This window comes from Babylonia areolata, chromosome 1 (genome assembly GCF_041734735.1).
Source record: "Babylonia areolata isolate BAREFJ2019XMU chromosome 1, ASM4173473v1, whole genome shotgun sequence".
Classification (NCBI taxonomy): domain Eukaryota; kingdom Metazoa; phylum Mollusca; class Gastropoda; order Neogastropoda; family Buccinidae; genus Babylonia; species Babylonia areolata.
In genome coordinates this window covers 55,614,444-55,642,219 of record NC_134876.1, presented here as the reverse complement: position 1 = coordinate 55,642,219, position 27,776 = coordinate 55,614,444, and the positions used below count along the sequence as shown (strand labels likewise).

Sequence of the window (27,776 nt, the reverse complement as noted above, 5' to 3'; positions counted from 1 at the left end):
TTGTACAAGCACACACATATACGCCCATATCTCCCACCCCCAACCCCCACACACATATATATATATATATATATATATATATATACACACACACACCCGTACACAGATCTCTCCTGACACTTGTGTACACTTACACTCTCGCGCATTCACAAACGCACTCAAAAGCACAGACCCACACATCCACACAACACACATACACACACGCACACGCACAGAGGCTGCCAAGAGGGATGGGAAAAGATCTCTGATGCCAAGAACGTGGCGTCTAGTGTGTTGCTCAGTCTATTGTATTTGGAAAGGCCCACAGAGACTCTGTTCCGTTTTGAAGAAATTTGCGCAATGTTGGTTTGGAAATGATGCCGATATTTGTTTGATTTGCAAAGCATCGTGCTCTACCTTTCATGTTAGACTTTCGGCCGCTCCCTCTCTCTGCTTTTATTTCTTTGAGGCGATCGATGGTGTGATGGCCTTGTACCTGTTCTTTTTGGTATTCTTTGACTTTTCTGAGGATTTCCGATTTTCCTAGATGTAGGCCGCTCGTTGGTGTTGCGTTACCAGCAAGTCAGTCAGCTCGCTCATTTCCCTTAACACCTGCATGTCCCGGGCAGTATGACCATGTGAGTTTTTTAATCTGAAAGTTGCGCATTGCCTTATGCCACTCTGGGCTTCCCATTCCGTTTTCAATTTTCTGTATGAGGTTCATTGAGTCGGTTAGAATCATGGCATGTAATATAATACAGTCAACAATAAACTGAAAATAAAAGAGAGGATCAAATGTCAAGAAGAAAAATCACATTATCACAGGTACCATGTGTACAAAGAATACAATATACACATACATAAACAAAGCAGGCAAAAGAAGAGTAAACACACACACACTGTTTGTTGTACTGACATTTTCGCAACCATTTGAATAAAATATTAACTGAGCAACACAAGGAAATTCTGATTTGAGGGAAGGTATGATTTAAAAAGAACATATTTAACAAATCAATTTACCAAATTTCATTAATATCATTATCTAAAAAAATATTCTAACGCACACACATACTCACATACGTGTCTCCCCCACCCTCTCCCTACATACATCCATGCATGCACACAAACGCCCATTATAATTCCCCCACCTCATTCCCCTGCCCACTCACTCACACACACACTCACACTGTCTCTCACTCTTTCTCATCAAATTAAGGTTTCGTAATGTAATCAAGACAACATATTACCTGTTAGGGTCAAACAGTTCCACTAATTAGAATAATGGGAACTTTGCTCTACAAGTAAATCTGACGCTATCACCCAAAACGAAACACCACTTTGGATTAAATAAAACAGAGGGGAACCTCTGCAGCATAAAAAAAAGAAAAAAAAAAGAAGGAGGATGAAACAAATTAGAAACACACACACACACACACAGACACACCTCCCACACGGAAACAGATGTGACCATGTTACAGTTTATAACCTCACCTGTGGTTTGGTTTAATCTGTTGTTTGGTTCATTGATGTCTTGTTTCATTGAATCTGTTATCAGTGTATGACTGAGCATTTTAAACAAATTCCAAGGATGAACACAATACAACAGAATCACACCAAATGATTGCAGCTTCCAAGAACATTTCACAAATTGTAACAAGTGCTCTTGTTTCAGTCTGTGGTTTGGTTTTCTCTGTAAAATTGTTATTGAGATCAACTGAAAGGATTCTAAGAAGGTAGTTGTAACAACAAAAAACAACAACAACAACAAAAATATGACAAAGAAGTTTGTGCCTTCCAAGAACACTTCACAGAACAATATAGGTCTTCTACCCTGAGGCACAGGCATGAAAAGAAACAACTAAGGGTTCAGTGAATAACAAACAAAAAGTTTTATGTGCATGCACACAGTGAGCAAGAAAGATGAAGAGAGAAAGAAAAACAGTACCCATTACTATCACATACCAACATCAATTCAAAACACTTAGCAATTAGAATGAATCAAGATCTATATAGAATGTTCTGTGTTATTTTCTTTCATTAAAATGATACACTTTTACATCAGTATTTACTTACTTGCTCTTGTATGCGTAACTGGTGGCAGCACATAACAAACAAACGCAAACAAAAAACAAACAAAACAATGACGAAATCATTCATTACACCAAGTTCACAAAATCTGCTCAAAACCCTGTGTCTACCCTTTCCAAACTGCCTTCACGCTGTAAGTTTTCCTCGACTGTCACTTCTTGACCCAACACCATCTCCCTTTCAGGCTGCCTGTACTTGTAGAACTTGGCAGCCACCAGGAACGCCAGGAAGAAGACGCCCATCAAGGCAGACATGAGGTAGAAAAGGAACTCTGCATGGCCGTTGTTGATCTCATCAGGGAACCAGGGGTCTGAAAAGGACACAAAGACACTGTTGATTAGTTTTCATATCACTGATTTCTATTGTACCGTGTTTGTGTGTGTGTGTGTGTGTGTGTGTGTGCGTTTGTTTTTTTGTCACAACAGATTTCTCTGAGTGAAATTCAGGCTGCTCTCCTTATGGGAGAGTGTATGGCCACAGTGTAGCATCTCTCTGATTTTCTTGTCTATTTCCTATCTGCAAGTGCTGTTTGTTTAACTGTCAAAATGGATTTGTCTACAGAATTTTGCCAAGGACAATCCTTTCATTACCACTGATTTTTTTTTTTTTTTTTACATGCACAAAGTGCTTGCAGCACACAGGGCCATGGTTTACTGCTTCATCCAAAAGACTAGCACCAAGATATCCACTCAGAGCCTAGTGGAGGGGAGAGTAAAAATCCTGGTCTTGCATGCCAGCTATGTACAGATTCAATTAATGCACTTCTTTGTTGATGCAATGTTATGTCATTTTATGTCGTGCCGTGCAGTGTCTGTCTGTGTGTAGGTGTGTGTGTGTGGTGTTGATATGCATATATTAATTAATGGATGGACGCGTGCATGAATGAATATATCTCTGTGTTATGCAAACTGAAAAAAAAAAAAAACAATTGGGGAAAAAAATCCCAGTCTTATAATGGACGCAAACCCATGGATGCTTGCTTCCTAGCTGGGAAGATCATACCCACCAAACTCTAGCTCACTGCAACCAGACGCATGTCCACATACACACGCAGACTTCAGACTTCACAAACAGGTACATTATATTCAGATTATTTACAGCCCAGTCACCTGTGGTAGATTGACCCACACCATCATCATCACCGCCATCATTATCATCATCATTTTCACCATGGTTAACCATCAAAGCTGGCAATGACATCCGTGTTACTTAAGGTTTAACAAGTTGTAACCAGTACACCCCCAACCCCACCCCCTTCCCCATTTTTGTCCCCATCCACACAGTTTTGTTGTTGGTGTTTTATTTAACAGACAGATGTGGTGTATCATTTTTGGGTCAGTCTGCATGCTTTGATCCCTCCTTTAAACTGAAACTGTATCATTTTCCCTCCCTCCCTTTCCAGAATACTTACAGATTTCTAGTACAAGTTCAATTGTTTGTATTACCATAAAGGGCTTTGGAGGAGCAATGGATAAATGAACAGAGAGATAAATTAAAAAAATTAAAAAATAGATAAATAAATATTTGACAAATGAGAAGAAGGAGGTGGAGGAACAAAACTGTAACTGGACATAACTCCCTTAGAAAAAAAAACTTTAAAAAAATGTATTTATTTATTTATTTTACTGATGCAGTAAAACCTTCCTGATTACTCTGCACCATCTCCTCCCTTCCTGTCCCCACACCATACAAAATCAAAACCAACAGTAGAAACAGACACACAAGACATCACTTTTGTTTTATAACTCTTTTTTGTGTGTGTGTGTGGTGAAATCTCCAAGACTAAAAATGCACATACACAACATCACTGCATTTCATGACCTTCATCCTTTTTTTTTTCTTCAGGGGGGCAGGGGGGCGAGGGGGGGAAGGGAGCGGGGTGGTGGTTAACAGCATGTTAACATGTGATTAAAACAAACATCTTACACTGATGGATTAACCTGGGACAAAAAACAGACATGGTTATTTCATTTTAACTCTTCTTTTTTTTTTTTCCTTTATTTTTCCCCTTTTGTCAGCACAAGCACAAAGATGGAAGGCAGGAGGAGGGGAAAAGGGGTGAGGGGTGGGAGCGTAAGAGGACAGAAAATATCTGCACACCACTCTTTGTTGCCGCGGACACGATTTCCAAAATGAGGGAAGCCAGGTAGCTGCCCAGACCATTGGTGGCCAGGAACACCCCCATCATCACCCCCTGCATGCTGACCGGGGACTGGGTGAAGGCAAACTCCAAACCTGTTCTCAACACACACACAGAGAAGTGATGAGTGTAATGCATTGTATTGTATTGTATTGTTGTTTTACGTCACAACAGATTTCTCAGTGTGAAATTCGGGCTGCTCTTTTCAGGGAGAGTGCATAGCTACACAGATAGTGCTACCCTTGTTTTTCTTTTCTTTTTTTTTCTGCCTGCAACTTTATTTGTTTTCCTATCAAAGTGGATTTTTCAAAAGAATTTTGCTAGGGACAACCCTTTTGTTGGGTTCTTTTACGTACATTAAGTGCATACTGCACAAGGGACCAGGGTCTATCGTCTCATCTAAATGACTAGCATCCAGACCACCACTCAAGGTCTAGTGGAAGGGGAGAAAATACTGGCCAGCATGGGATACGAACCAGTGTGCTTTGAATTTCTTGCTTCCTAGGCGGATGCATTACCTCTAGGTCAACACTCCAGTGGTGTGTGGCTTGGTGGTGAGGTCTCAGCCCAGGCAGTAAAGTGAGAAAATCTTCAGGCTGTGAGATCAAATCCCACACATGGCAGTATTGCCCCTCCACTGGACCTTGAGTGGTGGTGGTTTGGATGCCAGTCATTTGGATGAGACGATAAACAAAGTTCCGCATGCGCTTAGTGGATATGAAAGACAGTTTCAATTGCTCTGCATATGAAAATAAACATGAAGTTCTGTGCATAATAAAGAGACTGTCCATGATTTGTATATATACATATATATATATATTTTTTTTTTTTTTGTAATGCACGCATGTATATATATCATTTTCGTTGCTGTTGTTGTTTGTCAATAACACAATTTCACATTTAAAGTTTCAATTTCAGTTCAGTTTCTCAAGGAGGCGTCACTGCGTTTGAACAAATCCATATACACTACACCACATCTGCTTGGCAAATGCCTGACATAAGCATAACCAAACCCACTTAGTCAGGACTTGAATGCATGCATGTATATCTATGTACCTATCAGAGTGGATTTCTTCTGCAGAACTTTGCTAGAGGACAACACTTTGTTGCTATGGGTTCCCACACACACAATTGTGCATAATTGTAAGGAAACAGAACACAGTAGATCTTCAGTGATTCTGCAGTCATACAAAAACGTTCTTGAAGGCAATAACCAGTTTAAAAATCGAGCCTGAAGTCACCTCAGTTTCACATCTTGGAATTTGAACCAACGTGAAAATATTTCTTTCCAATTCAGATCATGAAAATATTCATTCCACTTGACAACTGCTAATGGAAGTACACATGTTTGAAGCAAGAAAAATAGACTATTTTTTTGCTTCTTCCCAAGACCACCACCCAAATTTTAGTCTCCACAACGGGATAATATGTGTGTATATGTCCCTAAATTGCTCAACAGCATGTATGATACTAATATACAAAAAGAAGTTTGATCAACTGAGGTTTGGAGAGTGGTCTCAGAATTCTGCAAAAGTTAAGAAAAGGAAATTTTCTTCCTAAAATTACGTTTAAGTAACATACTTACCGTGACCCACCAGTGCAGACTCCGGCAGGGGTCTGATTCCTGTCCTGTGCAAACTACTACCTGTCTATGCAGAGAAAACGAAAGTTGCTATGGCCAATAACCTCCCGAAGTAGGTTACCACCCCTTTCAATCCCTGACTTATTTCCCACATCAAACAACTGACTTATAAACAAAGCTCCATTCTGTGCCTATCCTTTCACAAACACTACTCTCTAGCTATCTGTCTCTTATAATGCTGCATTGCAATGAATAAATAACAGTTCAATATTTGTTGAATGATGAAACATTAACAGTTCAATATTTGTTGAATGATGAAACATTATCTTTAGATATAGCTGGCGAAAACTATTTGAAAATTCAGGAGAAAAAAAAGAGAAAAGGCAAGAAAAATGCTTGTTGGTTAGTTGTACATAACTTCATATGTCCATCATTTCTTACAATTGTTTCACTCTGTTCATCTTTTGTTTTGTTGAATGTCATCTACCGTCAGTTTTTAAATTACCAGCTCTGACAATATTTGTCACATACATACAGTGAACTTGTATCAGGACAGGACTTCGCATGTCCAGTGCATCCTGTTTATAACTGTAATGTATTCTGACATGTTCCAAATAACTGAATTTATGTACGCTTGAAAGGTTTAACAAAATTGGTTTCATTTCCAAGGATTGATGGCTGAGAACTGCCCATGATTTACTGTGCTTGTTTATACATTAATATTGACAGCATCTGCTGATGAAAGACTGAACTGTCAATGCTCAATAATTTTTTTCTTTCATCAACTCACTGATGACTGAATTATCGTGGGATCATGCCTGAATCTGTGCAACACAACAGGGGGTGAGGGTGGAAGGGTGCGGGGGGCAAAGGGGTGGGAGGGTCATTTCTATGCAACATAGAAAAAGGGGGAGAATGTGGAGAAGGCGGTTCTGAAAATAGGATTTTCTCTATATCTACTAACTGGAACCACATATCACATACAATCACACTGTCCTGAAGTGCTTATCTTGCCTGCTGACAATACCTGAAATACTGGTGAATGCCTCACTGGCACCGACGAGAGCGAACTGTGGAATCTGCAGAAAAACAGTGATGTTGGAAGCATAGAATGTCTCTTCGCCAACTTCTTGCTCAAAGCCCAGGTTATCTTTCCTCTCGATCTCCACCACTGCAGCAGCAACCATGGACAGGGCAGCAAGGACAAATCCTATACCTGTAAATTTATGGAAAAAAAAAAAACGCTTAATGAAAAAGGAAACAGATAAATCATATTGTTTCAGGTTAGCTGACCTTAAGACCAAATTTCTGGACTTTAAAACCCAGATTAAGACTGAGCAAAATCAATTAAAGTTAATAGCAAATATGCATAATACTCACAAGTGAATATGAGTGTCTGTCTGTCTGTCAATATATAATACATGTGTGTGTGTGTGTGTGTGTATGTGTGTGTGTGTGTGTGTGCCTCTGGAGACAAAGGCTGACCTATTCTGTGAAGATGACTCAGAGGGTGCCCAATGCGATGGAAGCAAGGGTAGACAACTCTGTCAAGCAGGGGAATAAGCAGCATGATGGCAATGGTGTTGAAAGCGTTCAGCATCGCCACAGGAACCTGACTCTCTCCAATGTGGAGATCCATGCGCTCCCCTTGAAGGAAAAAGGTGGACTGCATCTGAAAACACCACACAGCCATTGTCCAGTTAACCCTTGAGATGTAAAACAAGAGGCAGTCTGATAAAACTAAACATAACCTACAAATCAGAACATCAGATACAATGTCTTTCTCAACAGATTTCTTTCAGATCCAGTGTAGAATGTAACATTTCAATCCACACAACAAAATACAATGCAATGCAGTTCAATACCGTCAGCATGTTTATTCACCCACCCAGATTTTTAACATGCAAATTAACACTTCCAATGACATCTGTCCAACACAGCAGCTGCTGACTCAATAGCCACTTTGTCTAAATCCTTTAACTCCACCATTCCTATAGCTATTCTCCTACTGCAGTCTTTGCAACTGAAATGATGATAGTTAATAACTTTTTTTCTCTCACAGTAAAGAGCTACCAGTCGTACAATTATGCCCAGTGAGCAAGTGCCAAAACTGTGGTGCTGGTGCTAAGTAGCATAACATGTGTAAAACGATTGTTACATTGGTGTGCACATAAATTGGATATATCCTTTTATAGTAAAACCACTTCAGGGGGGATGGAGGTAATAGCCCCCCCCCTCACCCCTACTGCACACACACACATGCAATCACACTCCAAAACACTGAGGTATACTACAGAACAGAGTAGTATTTCAAAAACAAATAATACAGAACAACTCAACATTATGTAGATGGTATGAAATGTAATCTAATTAATCAAAAACTATTACCAGTTAGTATATAACCCAATACATAGCCAAATATTATATGATGAAATGCAAACAAATGCACACTATTAATGCACACATACATGCTGGCCGCATAATGATCTTATTACTGAACAGTACAATGCCACAGTAGGAAAGAATCCTTAACAACACTGTGCAGTGGTCTTTCCATACAAAAAAAAAAAAAAAAAAAAAAAAAAAAATCATCCATATTGAATGGTAAAAGAACATTCAGCAGCTCCATATTTCATGACCCAACATGGTACCGTACACAGACCAACAATCCAAAATACCTGTGAATATATCGCCCAATACATGATGATGAAGAAGAAGATGGGCAACAGCCGTACAACAGAGATGACACCATCCACAATGTCATTGCTGTAGCCTCCACCGTAATCCTGCCTTGCTGTGTCAAAGAATCCTGAGGCACCTGGCACCCTACTGGACTTCCTTCTGCAGCTTTGCCAGCAGACGATGAAAGAATCCGCCATCATGCTGCCTGTTATCCCATCATGAACATCTTTGATGCATTACAATGATGATGATTATAATGGCTTTGATGCTGAAGGTTAATAGATGTTAAAAGGATAAAGGTCTCATGGTATTTTATGGCTGTAGGGGCAGTGAATTCATAATCATCGTGCGTAGGATCCAGCATAGGAAGGTGGGACCTAATCCTCTCCTTCCGCTCCTTTAACTTTCCCTGACCAAATTCAGGTACCTGTTTGCACTGGGTAGAGAGACGGAAACCACATGGACACAACACCATGCCAGAACCTGGCCTTAAACTCTGACCACTGGTAAACACTGGTGAACATTAGTATGAAGACTGTATTGATAAAGATTATAATGATGACTATGATGATGAACTGGCAGGCAATGACGAAGGACTGGCAAAATTGGTAAACTGCTTGTGCGAAACATCAATCAAGTTACAGAATGGAGAACAGTGCCGAGAAGATGAAACTCATGACAAACAGTAAAGACCCAGTCAAGACCAAGATCAATGTCAGCAGACGACAGCTTGAAACAGTGAAGCAGGACCTTGGTGCCATCATCAGTATAGAAGGGCCCAAGGCCAAAATACTAGCAAGAGCTGTGCAGACTGCAGCAGCACTGGCAAGACTGAAGCCCATAAGAAGAGACAAGAGCATCAGTCTCCGAACAAAACTGAAGCTCCTGCACGGACTGAATCTCTCTATCTTTTTAAACTTGATCCCTTCTGGTGTGTGCATGCACATGCTGGTTTTTAAGTATATTGCTGGAGTGTTTAATATGGGTGCTGTTGAAGGGATATATTCTAAATTGTTCAGGCACTGTGATATATGTGACTGGTTTTAACTATTGGGATTCAATTAGAATATTGCACTCACTGTGGTATTTGTGTTAAGTATTGTGGCATGAAATGTGCATTATTTAGGTATTGTGATGTGTGATATGTATATGTATGATGAGTGTTGTGTTGTACATGCCTGTATGGATTTAGTGTTTGGCAGGATGTCTGTTTTCATGTCAGTGTTCACATGCATATTTTACTTGTTGGTCTTTACATTATATAGTGTAACTAAGCATGTTTTATATGGAAAGGCGCTCTATAAACTGGAGTAGTAATAGTAGTAGTAGTAGCAGTAGTAGTCATAGTTGTAGTAGTAGTAGCAGTAGTAGTAGTAGCCGTAGCAGCAGTAGTAGTGGTCGTAGTAGTAGTAGTATCCTTTCCTTCATCAGTACACTTTGTTCATCATTTAATTCTCTCTTCAATCGCAGCCCAGAGACCCTATCAGAGTGTAATATTGTTCAACATCTCTTCTGAGTGCACACAGAGGGTGCGAATAGGAGAGTATTCACTTTTCAGTTCAAGTTCGCTTTCTCTCTTTTTTTTTTCTTTTTTTTTCCGTATCTCTCCCACTCTGTCCCTCCCCTCCTCTTTTTTTTTTTTTTTTCCCTTGCAGAGAAGGTTATATTTGTCAAGAAACATGTAAGCACATTTCACATTAAAATTTTGGGTAAACAATATAACAAAATACATTGATTCCAAGAAAAACAATGAAGCATTACACCATAGAATCTGCTTCAAGGAAAAACACATCAACACTGTCCCTCGCTTCACTGAAGTTATATCATTCATCCAACTGCAAGGTTTTTGTTTTTGCATCTCCCCAATCCCAACAAACACCCACACACAGTGAGGCCCACACACACACCCATACTCAACGTGTAATCCATCGGTCAATATACCACAAAACTAGCAACATAATCTCCTTCTGAGACATCGAGGGAACACCGATATTAATCCAGTTTAAAACAGGTTCTTAGAATGTACAAACATAATCATGAAGAAAAAAACAACAATATTATCAATTATTATTGTTATGAAAACATCAAAACCTGTTAAATAATATTGTGTATATTCTAAGCTAGCCATCTGTCCGATCATTATGTTATTCTCTTTCTCTCTTACATACACAGAGTAGCAAACAGCCAGACACAAACACGCACATGCACACACCCCTCCCTCCCCTCCCAACACACACATATGCTCAAAACGCTCGCTCTCGCACACTCTCGCGCGCACATTCACACACGCAGACATTGGCAAACGAAATGGGCTACACACAAACACTTGAATGTTGGCATAATGGCACGAAAGCATTTGAGTTTTCAATTCAACACTGATACATAAATGGCAACTGAGGTATAGCATATGGTGTTGCAGATATTCGCCTGTCGCCGGTATGTCTGTACGTGTGGTTGGCAGTGTTGTATGCAAAACTGAAATACACTAAAGTAGAAATAAGACAGCAATGATAATGACAGCAAAAACCAGTTTCTTTAACCATTCTTATATATTCCGATGTATCATATTAATCCTTTAAATCGCTTATTATTCCCATGTACGGGAACCACTTCTGTTCAAATTTGTTATAGTGCATTTCTATTCTGGACACATATTTTTCAGTGCGGTAGTTGTACTGTACTTCCTTCACGAATGCTGATATTGTTGGTCTGATTTTATTGATTCTGCTTTTGTATATAAAAAATTTAGCCCATAATATAATCAGGTTGAGTACTTCGTCTGTTTTCGTTTTGTCGTCAGTTCCAAACAAAATAAGTTCAGTATTAAATGATAATCTCTCACACCCTTGGCATTTATCTTTCAATAATGTTTCCAGTTCTAACCAGTAAGACTGTATGTAGTTGCATTCCCACAGGTAATGATGTATAGTATCTTTTTCAATATTGCAAAAGTTGCATTTTTCACTTTCTGTCAATCCCATTCTTCTAAGAATACTATTTGTGACTAAAATTCTAAAGCAAATTCGGATTTGGAACCATTTTAGTTTGATTTCTTTCGTCTTCTTAATTAACTCTAAAGCAGTTTTCCAATCTATTACAACATCCAGTTTTCTCTCCCAATTACTGAATGGTTTTATGTCATATATTTCTATTTTTTCAAGCAAAATATTATAGTATGTTCTTGATCCTTTTGTAACTCTACATATCATGTCTAATGCTTTTGTGTTCTGGTTACTTTCGTTGTTGATTATTACTATCCTTTCCTTTTTAATGTATTGCTTTATTGCTTGTGTACAACTTTGATAGTGTAAGTAGTTAACTCTTATGTTCCATTTTTTACAGAATTGTTCATGGCTCAGAAAGCCTCCGTCTTCACTTAATACATCTCTTACTAAATACACATTCTTTTTTGCCCAGTCATTGAAACAAAAATCAACGTTACCTACTTTAAATTTGTCATTATAAAATATAGGTTCTGATACAAGTTCTTTGTAGTTTTGTAATTTTACGTGGTTGTTGAATTCATCAAATGCTACGAATACATCTTTCCAGAAGTGGTTACATTTACTTTTGATAAATCTTTTGGCTCCGTAACAGTTTAAGTTAATTATTTCTGGACATTGTTTAAGTAGTATTTGCCTCCACTTTTGGGTTCCTGTGTATAATTTCCTTACCCATGACAATTTTAAGGACCTAACGAAAGTTATTATATCCGGTATTCCTATACCTCCTTGCTCAATGTTTTGCACCGAATACTGTCTTTTGATTTTGTCTGTTTTTTTGTCCCATACAAACTCATAGCACATTTTTTGCAGTCTTTTCAGTTCGTTTTCTGGCGGGTTGGGCAGTAAAATCCATAAGTAAGTTAATTTTGTAAGTATTAAGGACTTTAGTACTGCCACTCTACCCAAAGGCGTACATATTCTTTTTGCCCACGTTTTGAATAGATTAATGACTTCAACAAATTTATCTGCAATATTAATTTTTGTTATGTCTGATATTTCGTTAGTAAACCAAATTCCCAATATTTTGAACTTTGTTGGATTCCATTGCATCTCTTTGTGAACTAAGTATCTTTCAGGCGAATTTTTCTTTTTTCCTAACCAAACATTTATTGTTTTTTCAAAGTTAAGTCTTAGGCCTGAAATATCTTCAAATTCATTTAGTGTTTCAAACAACCTTTCGTATGAGCATCTGTCTCCTTCTAATGTGAATGTTGTATCGTCTGCAAACTGATTTATTTTAAATTCTGTGTCGGATATTTTTATACCTTTTATTTTTTCGTCGTTACGAATTTTGCATGCAAGTATCTCTGAACATAGGACAAACAAATAAGGCGATATCGGGTCTCCCTGACGACACCCTCTATTTATATCAAAGTGTTGGGATACCTTTCCATTAACTACTACATAAGACTTTATATCATTATAAAAAGAGGCTACCCAGTTGCATATATCCTTCCCAAATCCAAATTCTTTCAGTACATTTTTCATGAACCCCCAATTAATCGAGTCAAAAGCTTTTTCAAAATCTATCGATACGAGCAGTCCTGGTAGGTTCTTTTTTTCCAGGTAATGAATCATATCATACATAGATCTTAAATTATCCCCAATATATCTTCCTGGTATGAACCCCGTTTGATCTTCATTTATCAGTTTTGGTAAGACAGCTTTGATTCGATTTGCAATGCATGTTGTTCCAATTTTATAGGTGACATTTAAAAGAGTAATTGGTCTCCAGTTTTTTAAGAATTCCCTAGGCTTATCTGCTTTAGGTAGACATACTATTACCCCTTCCCTTTGTGTTATAGACATTCTTCCTTTGTAAAATCCTTCATTAATAGAACGGACTACAAAATCCCCAAGTTGTTTCCAGAAAAACTTAAAGAAATTGACTGTCACTCCATCAGTTCCTGGACTTTTGTCATTATTCATATTCTTTAATGCTATAGATGCTTCTTCTTTAGTAATAATTCCCTCCAGTACCTCAGCTTCTTGTTCACTTAAATGTGGTAGATTTGTGACATAAGTACCTAAGTCAACCTCTTGTGTATTTCTTTCTTTATATAGTTCTTGGTAAAAAGACCTAGTTTCTTCTAACATTTCCTCTGTTTTCGTTAAGACCTGTCCATTGTCTGTAACTAATTTTAGCATTTGTTTACTCACAAAGTGTCTTTTTTCTAGTGAACAGAAGTATTTTGTTATTTTTTCTCCCTGTGACGCCCATCTTGCCTTTGATCTAATGATGATCCCATCCATTTTTGTTTTTCTTATTTCTTCTAATTGTTTCTTCTTTTCCTCTAACTGGTATGCTTCCTTTACACTTCTATCACTATTTTTTTCTATCGCCTGTATGTCTTGTTCCAGACCTTCTTCTTTTACTCTTTGCTCTCCTTTCTTTTTAATGGCATATGCTACAGTATTTGCTCTTATTTCCATTAACAGGGTGTCTAAAAATAATTGGTCTGATATTGTGAAGTGCAATTCGCTATTTAGAATATCTTTGATTTTATCCCGGGAATATATCAATACTGCATATTGTTCCTTTACCCTTTCAATAGTTTCATTAACAAGTTCTACATATATCTGATCTTTTAACAAGGAAGAGTTAAATTTCCAAAAAGGTTTGTGCTTCTTTTCTGCTTTAAACATCATTTCTAATGTTATGAGGGAATGGTCACTACGATATCCATAACAAATGTCTGCATTCTTTACGTCAGAGATAAGAGTTTCAGAAACTAGGAAGAAATCTAACCGACTTTGCTGAAATGGATTTGTTCTTCTCCAGGTGTATCGTAAAATTTCTGGATTAAATTCTCGCCAAATGTCCACTAGTTCTAATTGTGATATCATATCCAGTACTGTATCCCTTGCTTTAGTATTATTAATATGTTTGTAATTATGATAATCTAAATTCGGGTTAATAACAAGATTCCAGTCTCCTGCTATTATGATATTTGTTACTAACAGATCTTCAAGTTTTTGACTGATGTCTTTAAAAAATGATGGGTCGTCTCTATTAGGTCCATATACATTAGCTAGAGCAATTTGTTTACCCATGGTATTTATTATAAGAATTATGTAGTTTCCCTGGCTATCTTTGATGCATTTCTCTATCTTAAAGTCAAAATTGTTGTTAAGTAAAATAGCTACCCCCCTAGATCTCTTATTTTTGGATGAAAAAATACATTCATATCCCCATTCTGCTCTAATTTGACGTTCAGATTTAGGAAGAAAATGTGTGTCTTGTAGAAAATATATAGAGTATTGTTTTTGTCTCAGATATTGAAGGACATCCCTTCTTTTAGCAAAATTACCAAGGCCTTGGCAATTGAGAGATGACAGCGTAAGACTATTCATTGTATTGTATCATTATTCTAATAACCATTTTACTCATTTTCATTATAATATAAATACATTTTACATTTGTGTCACTTGCGTTCCTCAGCCACCTCATATAAAGTGTTAACCCATTAAAAAAACCTGCCCGCTTTCCGTCAGTTCTTGCATTCACATGGCCACTCATCCTTCTTTTCTTGAACAGTCGCTCTCTCTGACACGGTTGCATTCAACAGACGTTATTGTGCTCAACTGCACAAAAATGAATAACTGATTAAACAAATGAATAAATAAAACACGACTTAGTTTGCAAATTGAGGCATATGTGAGCTTAAGTAAACTCATCAAAAGCACGTTTCTTCTTTGAAAAAACATGTAAGAATAAAGTAAGTAAATAAAAATAGATAAATAAAAAGATGAAAAAATACCAAGAAATACAAACTGAAATCGAGACATATTATATTACACTTTTACTAGAAAAAGTGGCATACAGTAAAGTTAAATTATGTACAAATCACACTGAGTGATTTCGAATGGAGTTTTTTTTTCTTTTGTGAATTCTCTTGTGAGACACAACACTAGGTGATTCCTTGCTTGCTGAAGGAGAGTGGGAAGGGGGTTGGGTCGGTGTAAGGAGGATATCGAATGGAAAATGTTCACACACACACACACACACACACACACACACACACACACAAAAGTAACATTTCACTCCACAATGATGTAGAATTAGTGTCCCTCCTCTCTTTGTTCCTTCATCTTCACATCATTCTGCTATCATTGTTCTATATGATAAATACATGAAGGATGGGAAGATCACTCACCTTTGAATTCTCTTTACAACCCTCCCTTCTTCCCCTCCTACTTTCTTTCTACCTCTTTTCAAAACTCACCACAGCAACATTCTTCTAACAACATGTACATTCACACATGTCAGAAGTATGGAAACGCTGAGGAGGAATTAGGTGAAAATGGATGAAGTAGGTTGTTTTTGTTTTTTGTTTTTTTTTGAGATGGTGAGTGGAAGTTCAGTGGAAAATGTGTACTACTTTGGGTAATTAGGCTAGACAGTGATTTAGCTTCCTGTCTTGATTAGCTGCACTTTTTGTATATATATATATATATATATATATATATATATATATAAATTTAAAAAAAAAAGATTCGGGAGTGGACTTTATTTTGAAATGAAAAACTCTGACCATGTCTTAGTGTCACACCTTACTGAGCTGCAGGCCCATGCAATTAGGGCTCTGCTGGTCCTGGAACCAGTGATGTGGCCGTGTAGAACCTCAGTGCTTCCTACCTGCTCTGGCTCTGTAATAATAATTGACTAGTAATTGAGGATGGAGGGATCCAGCTGAGAATCTTGCCTCAGTGCTTCCCACCTGCTCTGGCTCTGGCTCTATAATAATAATTGACTAATAATTGAGGATGGAGGGATCCAGCTGAGAATCTTGCCTCATGCTGTTGGATGAAGGAAATGTAGCCAGGAGGGCCCAGCTGAAAATCTTGAGCAGCTTAGAGGGATGATAATAATAATGATAATGATAATAATAATAATTAATAATACAAAGAAAAAAGATAATATTATTACTACTACTACTACTACTAATATAGTACCGGTACTTACATGGAACAAACACCCCATATAATGGGCTGTAATGGCCAGAAGAGGAGCAATTGGATCATTGCCAATATGTAATGATTTCATAATGTATTTCAAGATTAAGTTTTCTGAGAGAATGTATGTACACCTTGAACGGTCTGAAATATTTTGATATATTGAGTATAAATTCTAAACAGAGAGAACATCAACAACAGTTTTTATCCGTCTATTGGTGCAACTTCCAAGTGAATGGAGTGATGTATGACCAAGGAGTATGACAATGTAATTAACCAAAAAAGGAATGCATCTACAACAGAGCAAAGCAGTTTCAATGATCGTCAACAACAACGAAAAAAAACAAAACAACCGCTCACCCTTGTTTTGCCTGTGGTGGTAATGTTTTCGACCCAGGAGTAAAAAGATGATGGCCAGGAGCATGCTGATAAATGGGATGGTGTATCCCCATGCAAAACTGATGTTCTGCTGCACTGCCGCCACCCCTACGTACGCTATCAGGGCTCCCGCATTCACAAACCAGTAGAACCTGACAAAGGAAAAATGTTAACTGATCAGAAAAGTTAAAAGTCCTGAGCCAAAATTCTTCATCGGCAAAATATTTGACATCAGGGTTATGTCAGTTTCCTGTTTATTATGTATACTGCTTAATTCCCTTTGTTAACATGTGAACTGTTGTCAGTGAACTCAAAACCATGAAAAAGGAAGACAGTGCAGGTAGACACTGCACCTCCTGCTTCTGCCTTTTCAAGTGGCTGCAAGGGATTGGGGAAACAATGGATGAATAAGTCTCTCACCTTCGGACATTGTGGATACACAAATTCACACACACACACACACACACACACACACACAAACACACACACATACATGCACTACATGTGCACACTAACCTGCATACACTGATGCACACATCAAATATCACTCAGAGAGCAAAAATCAAAGAACACACACGCGCGTACACACACCACACACACACACAACACATACACCATTCCCACACATTCACTCATCCACACCAAACCCCACACAACACTTTCTACTACACACCCCCTCACCCCCCTCCCCCGACCCCCATCCGCATCCCCATGCCCTCCCCTCCCCTCCCCCACACTGAGTGGAATTCACCAGATCAACCGACCAGTTGAAGAAAGTCTGCACAGCCTTGGGCCCCACATCCTGAACCTGCAGAGCCCCGAAGGGTGACACGTTGGCTTTGATGCCCCCCGTGCCAATGCACACAAACACCAGACCCAGCAGGTAAAAGGCTCGTTTCCCTGTCTGAACAGTCCATGGCGCTGAGTGTTCTTTTTGCAAAATTAACTCATTCATTTTTTTTTTTTTCTTTTAATCTTTTGTTTAAGTAAACACACACACACACACACACACACACACACACACACACACACACACACACAGCAGTAATAAGGCTTGTTTCCATGTCTGAACAGTTCATGGCTCTGAGTGTGCTTTTTGCCCTCCCATCAATGATGTGTTTGTTTTGTTTCTTTTTCTTTTTTTTTTCTTTTTTGTTAGATTAAATCATTCATTTTTCTTCTTTCAATCTTTTGTCTAATCAAATGTGTGTAATTTCAAACTGCAGCTCAACTGTAACACTTTAAAAACACAACTGTGTGCTATGACCAAAAAAGGACTGGCATAACTTTTCAGTAATAATTATGTTCTCAGTGAAAGCAGACACACCAATTGCAGCAGCAAAGGAAAATAATTTATGTGAATATATGTTGAAGACAATAAACATGGAAGTGGAGAATGTGTGTGGATATGAACATGTCTTCTTGAAGCACTCATCAAAGTAAACTGTTCTCAAGGGTGAATAAATCTTGTAGAAAAGAGCAGCATAGTTGCTGTGGGTTGTACACCTTGTCAGCGCTTGTATTCACACACACACACACACACACACACACACACATATGCACACACACACATGCACACACACACACACACACACACGCACACACACACACACACACGCACGCACACTATGGAATAACATTGATATCTGATTATGGAATGAACATGTGCAATGTACAGCACTGAAATACTGGATACGTCAATTGTCACTGTGACATTTTTTGCCACGAAAGGTGAAGGTTGAAAGATGAAACCAACGTTCAGTTCGAATTAAAAAAAAATCTGTTCTGCATTCACTTGAACAGTGTGTAAATATTCACAGCATGACAATAGACAACAGAAGAAACCAGGAAGTGAAAACATGCAACATTTCTTGTTTTCTTTTCTTTTATTCATCCAAAGTTTTGCTTTCAGTACACGTCAGCCTTCAAGATAATATTTAATCAAATCTTGTCCATACCTCTGTATTTCTAAATTGTTTATTTCTGCTAATGATAACTGCAGACCCTAATGACTTCATATTAGTTGGCATGCATTCACTTCAAAATCAACCAGTCTGGCAATGGAAATTTCCGTCTGTTCCTATGTTCATTTGCAAATCAGTTGTCAAACAATTATTTCAAAATCAACCTCTGCACATTCCACTGGAAGTTTCACTCTGCTCCCATGTTTATATCATGCACAAACTAGCAAGCAAGCATGTGATACCTATCAACCAGCATATGCAGTATAGATCATTTGAAATTAACTGGCATACAGTCATTTCAAAATCGACCAGTAATGGGTCCTATTGGAAGACAGGTGCAACAGCTGAGTGGTTAGTGTTGACTTTCAATCTGAGGGTCCCAGGTTTAAATCTCGGTAACAGCACCCTGGTGGCTAAAGGATGGAGATTCTTCCAATCTCCCAGGTCAACACATGTACAGGATCTGCTAGTTTCTGAACCCCCTTCATGTGTATATGCACACAAAACATCAAATACGCACATTAAAGATCCTGTAATCCATGTCAGCATTTGGGGGGGTTATGGAAACAAGAACATACCCAGTATGCACACCCCCAAAAACGGAATATGGCTGCCTACCTGGTGGGGTAAATAAACAAAACGGTCATACACGTAAACTGTTACATGTCTGTCTGAGTGTGTATATGTGCATGCCTGAAATCTGATTGAATGAAACAGGAAACAAATAACAAGTGCCCAATGGCAGCCATCAGTCGGCTCTACCCAGGTAGGCAGCCTGTTGTGCAAATGACCCTCAGTTTTTAAAGCGTCAAGAGCTTGCTCTCCAAACGAGGATAGGCACGACATAAATATCCAAATCAAATCAAATCAAATCAAGTTTCAATATGAGCCATTGTGCAATGGTTTGTCTAACACTTTACCTCTACTTTGTTGTCATATAATTATTGTTTCAGTTTCAAGGAGATGTGAAACCATGCAGACTGATCCATATAAGCTACACAACCTCTGCTGTTGAAAAAGAAAAAGGCAGATGCCACTGAGCAGGCCTTGAGAGCTTACCCTAGGTTTGCTATTAAAAAACACACACACAAAAACAAAAAAATACAAAACAACTGCACATTCACAATGTCCCATATACAAGCACTCTGACACACACACACACACACACACACACACACACACACACACACACACACACACACACATTTGATACCGCTGTGACATATTGGCAAAGTGACAATTTAAGTGTGGAGAGCCAAGAGTGTCATCTAACTGTGGCAGGTCTATGAATAAACCATGAAATTGTTAATGGATGCAGCACACTTTCAATAAGGCTTCAAGCCTACCTCTGTCAACTGTATGACAAACTTTGTAGATCAAAATTTAAATTATTATTTCATCACGCTGATTTAGAAAAGGGGCTGTACAAGCATCAGTATTAATCAATCACAGAATAGGCACTATATAAAAAGTATCCTTATCAATATAAAAAAGTATCCTCATCAATCAATCTACTGCTGATTGTAATTTAGAAGCAGATCTATTGCGGCAATTTCTTTCCTCTTCTTTTCTTTCTGTCTTTGTGTGTATGTGTGTGTGTGTGTGTGCCAGTGTGTGTGTGTGTGTGTGTGTGTGTGTGTGTGTGTGTGTGTGTGTGTGTGTGTGTGTGTGTGTGTGTGTTTCGGACTGAGAGGTTTGAGAAGACCACCAGTAGTTTACATTCATATCTTTCTTTAATTTTTTCTTTTTTTTTTTTATTTTTACTTTGTCCTTTCCCACTTCCATTGCCACCTCTGTACTTTCTTTACATATTCAGTCATTTTCAAACTGATAGAAACATTGATTACCTGCTCTTATTTTCCTCTACTACCCTATTGCTTGAACACACACACCCACACCCACAAATGCACATGCGCGTGTGCGCGCACACACACCTACACACACACACAAATGTGCATGCACTTACGTGTGCACTTACGCATGCGTACACACACACACCACACACACACACACACACACACACACACATGTACAGTGAGAGTAGGAGAAAGACTACTCATTTCTGGTGATATACACCTTTCCATAAGATGCATGTGGGGGGTCAAATTTTTTTTCTTCTTTGTCTTTTTTTTTTTTTTTTTTTGTCATTTCACACAAAAGGAACAGATAGTGAAGCAACTGAAATATGCACACACTCGAAAAAACTCCCTACCCCATGCCCCCACCTCGCCCTCCCAAAGGATGTATATGCAAAGGAAAACATACACACACGACGAGCACTGCAGCTACAAACACTGTGAGTGTAACAGCTTGTGAAAACGTTCGGCATTTAAAAACTAAAAGAATCACACTTCACACAGATCACTCACTTTTTAATGTTTGCAACAATTGTTCTGTGTATTGATATTTGGATCGAAAGAACTGCAAAAATCTCAGATCAGTTTGTTTGATACTTTATATAACTATAAGCAATGGACTTTCCTGCTATGATCATAAACTGCAAAAGTAAAAAAAAAAAGAAGCTTTTTTTTTTCAATTTCACTTCAAACACTGTCAGTAAATTACTCAGCAGTTTATCAAGTGTCATGTCCCTTCTCTAATTACTTACACTTAGCTGAAAGGTAAAAAAACTACAACAAAAACAAACACACTTTGATGAATCAGACTTTGATGCCTGAGCAACTCACAGATATCCCCTCCACAGTTCACCCCGTTCCTCCACAGTGTACTCTGAGCCCATTTCAACTACATGCCAAATGCAAGGAACATACAATATACAAAACAGAAAGAAAACAATCAGCACTTACCACACTGAGTGCATACTTCTCATCATCAAAGAGTGCTTGGTAATCAACGGCTGAGCAAGGCACCAAAAAGAGACCTAAAAAAAAAAAAAAAAAAATAAATAAAATAAAAAATAAAAATTGAAAAACAACAACAACAACTAAAAATGGAAGACTGTTGCTTTCAACAATATCCAACTCTCATAACCTGAACTAATCTCAGTTCCTCAGCCTAATGCTGGAGGCTCTTTCAGTTACAAACAGTATCCCAACCTGAATGGATTGAGTTGCTGCTTTTTTTTTTCTTTTCTTTCTTAAAAAAAAAAAAAAAAAAAAAAAAAATCCATTATGAGACATCAGAGAGAATTCCAGAAGGGTATTTAGATTATCCTGGTTTTGTTAGTTGTAATGCTCAAGATGATTAATTCTGTATAGATTTGATAATGGCAAACTGCAAACTCTCTGGCATCACGCTTACTTTTTTTCTATTTATCCACACCATGCATTTCTGTTGTGCACCTCTTTCATTCATCAGAAATGTCAAGGAAGTGCAGCAGTACATATATTCTTGCTAGGAAGATAGTTTCACACACACACACACACACACACACACACACACACACACACACACACATTATAACAACAGCAACAACAGCAACAACAACAAGAATAATAATGATAATAATAATAATAATAATAATAATAATAATAATAATAATAATAATAATAACAATAATAATAATATTACAAGTAAATGAATAAAATAAACACACACAAAATGTTCACAACCAAATCATGCACAATATAATTATATGCAAATTATCACACTACTGAAACTTACCTAAAAGGTAGATCATAGCAAAGCCATAGATGGCATTGTACATGCCAATGTGAGCATCTGCAATGTAGCCTCCGATGATGGGCATGAGGTAGGTTGTTCCTGCAGAACCCCACACAACTGATTAAGAAGTCCTCTGTAATGTGACTGTGTTTCTCAAGACTCAAGACTGGTTGATTGTCTATACAAAGGTACAGTAATTCTCTGTTTGACATGTGAAAAAACAAACACATGAAGTTGACTAAGCTGAGAAGGCATGTGAATCAAAATATAATCCAACACACATCCACACACCCACACATACACACATGTAAATGCATGCACACATGCGCAAACACACACACACACACACACACACACACACACAGACTCACAAACTATATTACTGAAGTAGTGAGACACTGGTTTTGGAGTTAAAATTGATATCAAGTGTTTTCTAACAGTGTGTTATCTCTGATTTCTCTATTTTCTTTAAATATAGTCCATTAATAACAAAAAAGCTGTCCTCCGTAAACAACACATTATGTTTCAATATCATCTTCAAATTAAAAAAAAAAATAAATAAAAAATAGAGAAAGCTCTTTGTTGTATATCTAATACACTGCCACACAAACATAGACACACATGAAAGCAAATCTTCACCCCCCCCCCCCCCCCCCAATCCATATATTTGAAATAAAAGCAATTAAAAATTGAATGACTCAACCATTTCAAATTCATTTGAACAGTGTAACATCTGGACACTTTCTAAACACACACACACACACACACAGAGAGAGAGAGAGAGAGAGAGAGAGAGAGAGAGACAGACAGACAGACAGACAGACAGACAGACAGACAGATAGACAGACAGAGAGAGAGAGAGAGAGAGAGAGAGAGAGAGAGAGAGAGCGAGCAGTTAACCTATCATTAAACTAAACCAAAGCCAAAATTATGTCTCAGCTCATTAGTCGTTTGATTGCTTGGTCCCATGTCCAGCATACATAAGATGCATGTAAAATAATCCATGGCAAAAAAAAAAAAGGGTTGTCCTTAGCAGAAATTCCGAAGAAAGAATCCAGCCTGAAAGCGAAACAAACACACATGCTCATAAAAAAAACCCCAAAAAACACCAAACAAACAAAAAACAGTAATTAAAAAAAAAGGGTGTGTGATGAACCTTAGTGATGGGGTCTCTCTGGGAAGAGCAGACGAAATTTCACACAGAGAAAATGCTTTGACAAAAAGAAATCCAGCTCAATCAAATCCAATCCATTACAATACAGTACAACAAAATACAATACAATAACAACATGCTCACCAGAGAAGACCAAACTGATGGTAGTGGCATCGTTACTGCTAAACTGGAGGACACTGGTACAGAACAGAACAAGGTTGGCCACCACACTGTAGTACGCCAAGCGCTCACACAACTCTGTGGCCAAAATGCACATCACCACTCCCAGTTTCTTGGGACTCAACTGCACAGAAATGTAATGAATATATATATATATATATATATATATATATGTGTGTGTGTGTGTGTGTGTGTGTGTGTGTGTGTGTGTGTGAAATGATTTTTTTTTTAAGCATACAAAAAAAGCAGTTTTAAACAAATGCATACATCATGTGTGAGCATGGACACACGCAAACACACACACACACAAGCACACAGACGTACACAAACATACACACACACTCTCTCTCTTTCTCTCTCTCTTTCTTTCCCACGCACACATTTGTGTGTGTGTATTTTCATTTAAATTTTAATGTGTGTGAAAGGCAACACAAGGCATTTCAAATAGGTGTTGAAACATTTTACACACAAAAAGAAGCAAAAGGCAAACTGATATTAATTAAAAAAAAAAAAATAAATAAAAAAAAAAAATAATGAAATATACTAATTAAAATTCTTAACAAAACTAAAAGTGATATTTGAAAGTGTTTCTTCTTTTGGTATTTCTGCAGATTCTGGTGTACACTCTATTATACACCATCTGGATTTCTTTGGGAAATGTAAGTTATATCATACACATGTGTGTGATGTGTGTGTGTGTGTGTGTGTGCTGTGATGCATGTTTTCATTGTGTGTTTGTACTTGTAGATAAACAAATTAACATTGCACTTGCAGCTCTATGTAATGTTTGTAGCATAAATTGGTTTATTATAATGATATAAACAAGGATCACACTATTATACTATAATTTTTAAAAAACATGTTTTATAGTCCAGTTTTGTTTCTTTCAAACTTTTTTTTAGAATTTCATTTCATTCCGTTTTCCTTTCTTTTCTTATTTCTTCTTCAAATTATAATAAAACATGGTTATATATTCACCTTCTGATCCTGCTCAGAGCCTATCTGCAATGCATCCCTATTGTTCTGTGTGGAATTTCTGACAGAAGAGCCACTGGCAGGTGAGGAATAGGCTTCTTCCTGGTCCAGCAGTGGCCTCTTCTCATGTGTTTCCTCAGGGGTCATCATGATTTCTCTGAAATCAGAGTTAACAAAGTGTTACAGAACAGATTTCTGTTGCAGTGGCAGTCTGCAAGATTTGAATCTCTCTCTCTCTCTCTCTCTCTCTCTCTCTCTCTCACACACACACACACACACACACAAACACACACAACTGAATTAATTTTGAAAAAGAAAATAACTGATTTTGAATGCTATGAACGTTTGTGTTGCATAAATTGATCAATATGTGAAGTGATTCTTGAGTAATTTTTCCCGAAAAAAAAAGACTGAGATCTTAACTTGACTAGAAGCATACAAAGGTTAAAAAAAAAAAGAAAAGAAAAAAAAAAAGAATTTAAAAAAAAAGATAGTGTCAACAAAGATACAGAGGAAGAGACTGATAAACAAGCAGACAATATTAGAACATTAAAAGAAAGTCCTAGACAGATTGAGAGACAGAGAGAGGCAAATCTTTTCTGTTTTCACCTGAGAGTCAGACAGAGCCAGTAAGACAGGCAGAGAGACAGAGCCAGTAAGACAGGCAGAGAGATGGAGACACTGACAAACAATTCTTTGGGAAAACAAGAAGGGCAAGTGATAAAACCGGTCTATCTACCTACCATATATGTAGTAGTATTAGCAGTCATAGTAGTAGTAGGATACAGACAAAGTAAGCTTTGAAGCTTTTAAACAATCCCTCTGTTTCACAACACATTTTGGTAGAGTTTTGGTCAAGGTTTGACAGTTCATTTACAGTTTATTTGTTCATTAAACTCTCTAACAATAATTATTTTGTAGAACTGTCTAGTTGATTCTTGAATGAATTAGTAGATAGTGCTTGCTTTTAGCTGAGGTGGCAGTTGATTCCATTCATTAGTAACCTGATTACTGCAGCAAAACTTTCTCGTATTAGTATTTGAACATTGTACAAAAGTTTTTCCATCAGTATTTCTTGTGGAACTATACTTAGTTTCAAAGAACTGATCCCAAGACACATCAATATGACCATTGTAAAATCTATGTCTCAATGAGATCACCACTTATCCTTCTGCCCTTAAGCAGGTTACGGTACCAGAACAAGGTCCAAGCAGATGTAAAATAGTGAAATGTGTGAGGTGAGAATGCTTCAATAGTTCAAAGTGGGGTGGCACACCAACCGCTCCAAATTACATGTTGTTCATAATTAGGCCTACCTACCCTATTATCTGCATTCACCGCTTTGTGTGTGTGTGTGTGTGTGTGTGTGTGTGTGTGTGTGTGTGTGTGAAGAGACAGAGTGTTTGTGCATGTGCATGTGTGGTTATGTATACTGCATATGCTTGTCAATGAATGCTTGCATACTTCTCAGTCCCAGCTTCGTGTATGTGTGTGTGTGTGTGTGTGCGTGTGTGTGTGAAGAGAAACAGAGTGTTCGTGCATGTGCATGTGTGGGTATGTATACTGCAAATGCTTGTCAATGAATGCTTGCATACTTCTCAGTCCCAGCTTTGTGTGTGTGTGTGTGTGTGTGTGTGTGTGTGTGTGTGTGTCAAGAGAGACAGAGTGTTTGTGCATGTGCATGTGTGGTTATGTATACTGCATATGCTTGTCAATGAATGCTTGCATACTTCTCAGTCCCAGCTTTGTGTGTGTGTGTGTGTGTGTGTGTGTGTGTGTGTGTGTGTGTGTGTGTGTGTGTGTGTGTGTGTGTGTGTCAAGAGAGACAGAGTGTTTGTGCATGTGCATGTGTGGTTATGTATACTGCATATGCTTGTCAATGAATGCTTGCATACTTCTCAGTCCCAGCTCTGTGTGTGTGTGTGTGTGTGTGTGTGTGTATGTGCGTGTGTGTGTCTGTGTGCATGTGTGTGTGTGTGTGTGTGTGTTGAGACAGAGTGTTTGAGCATGTGTGTGTGTGTGTGTGTGTGTGTGTGTGTGTGTGTGTGTGTGTGTGTGTGTGCTACATTTGCTTGTCAGTGAATGCTTGCATAATCCTCAGTTCATCAACTGAAATTTTAATGCAAAACAATATTTAACCAAGTTGTGTATTTGTCAATATGTGTGTGTGTGTGTGTGTGTGTGTGTGTGTGTAATGTGTGTATGTCAATGAATGCTTGCACACTCTTCAGTTTATCAATTGAATATGTTTCAAATACTCTAGATTATTCTCAGTGCAACATAAACATGGTCCTTTTTTTTAGATAAAATATTTGACACAAAAGCTTGTGACTAATATAATGCACTGTCCTGGTACATCATGACAATGCTGAAAAGCGAACTAAAAAGAAGAAGAAAAAAAATCACTCCAAAAATCTATTTTGCTTTTGAACTTTTTTTTTTTAATCTCCTGACAACATTGCCGGACGTATCTCTAGGATTCCATAATGCATAGTTCTCTTAACATTCTATAAAACATATGGGACAAATGGGGAGCAACCATGTGAAGAAAACGACAAAACTAAGAAAACGAAGAAACTGTGTCGCAAAGCGCGTGACTCAGCACGACCCCCACCCAACTCCTCCTACTCCTTCTCTCTTTCTGGTTTGTAAACTACGAACAGTCGAGAAGTGTGAAGGAGATTTGCGGCATGCAAACAAGTCAACCATAAACTTACCGTCTTTGAGAATGATCGCTAAAAACTGCTGCCTACAAACTTGCCACCATATACTGAATATTGCGAAAAAAAAATAAAAAAACATGCACTCTGGTAGAGCAATAAACAAAACAGCTGTCACACGCGATTATGTCTGTGCCGAGTTGCCGGTCGTTGGTCTTTCACTGTCAATTCTTTTTTCATTTGTGTTCCGAGATTGCGCATAACACAGCACACAACAGATTCATCTCATGGTCATAATAAACTTGCTATGTTAGGTGTATGCTTGTGTCTGCGTGTGTGTTTGTGAGTGAAAGTGGGGTCACATGCTTCCCCATCTGTCACGGTAACCGCGTCTTTTGTGCTGTGACTTG

General features: G+C 37.9%; 1 protein-coding gene across 1 annotated transcript; it reads right to left on the bottom strand.

Annotated features, from left to right (window-relative positions):
* Positions 1-194: 194 nt before the first annotated feature.
* LOC143292760 (solute carrier family 15 member 4-like) lies at positions 195-27,776 on the bottom strand. Its single transcript, XM_076603308.1, has 12 exons — positions 27,424-27,776; positions 24,710-24,863; positions 23,696-23,855; positions 22,399-22,497; positions 21,582-21,655; positions 17,575-17,714; positions 16,793-16,962; positions 8,468-8,676; positions 7,275-7,461; positions 6,817-7,005; positions 4,168-4,302; positions 195-2,377 (listed from the first exon to the last, which is right to left on the bottom strand). Exons 2-12 carry the CDS (start codon positions 24,854-24,856, stop codon positions 2,160-2,162), a joined length of 1,728 nt encoding a protein of 575 aa, XP_076459423.1. The 5' UTR covers positions 24,857-24,863; positions 27,424-27,776; the 3' UTR covers positions 195-2,159.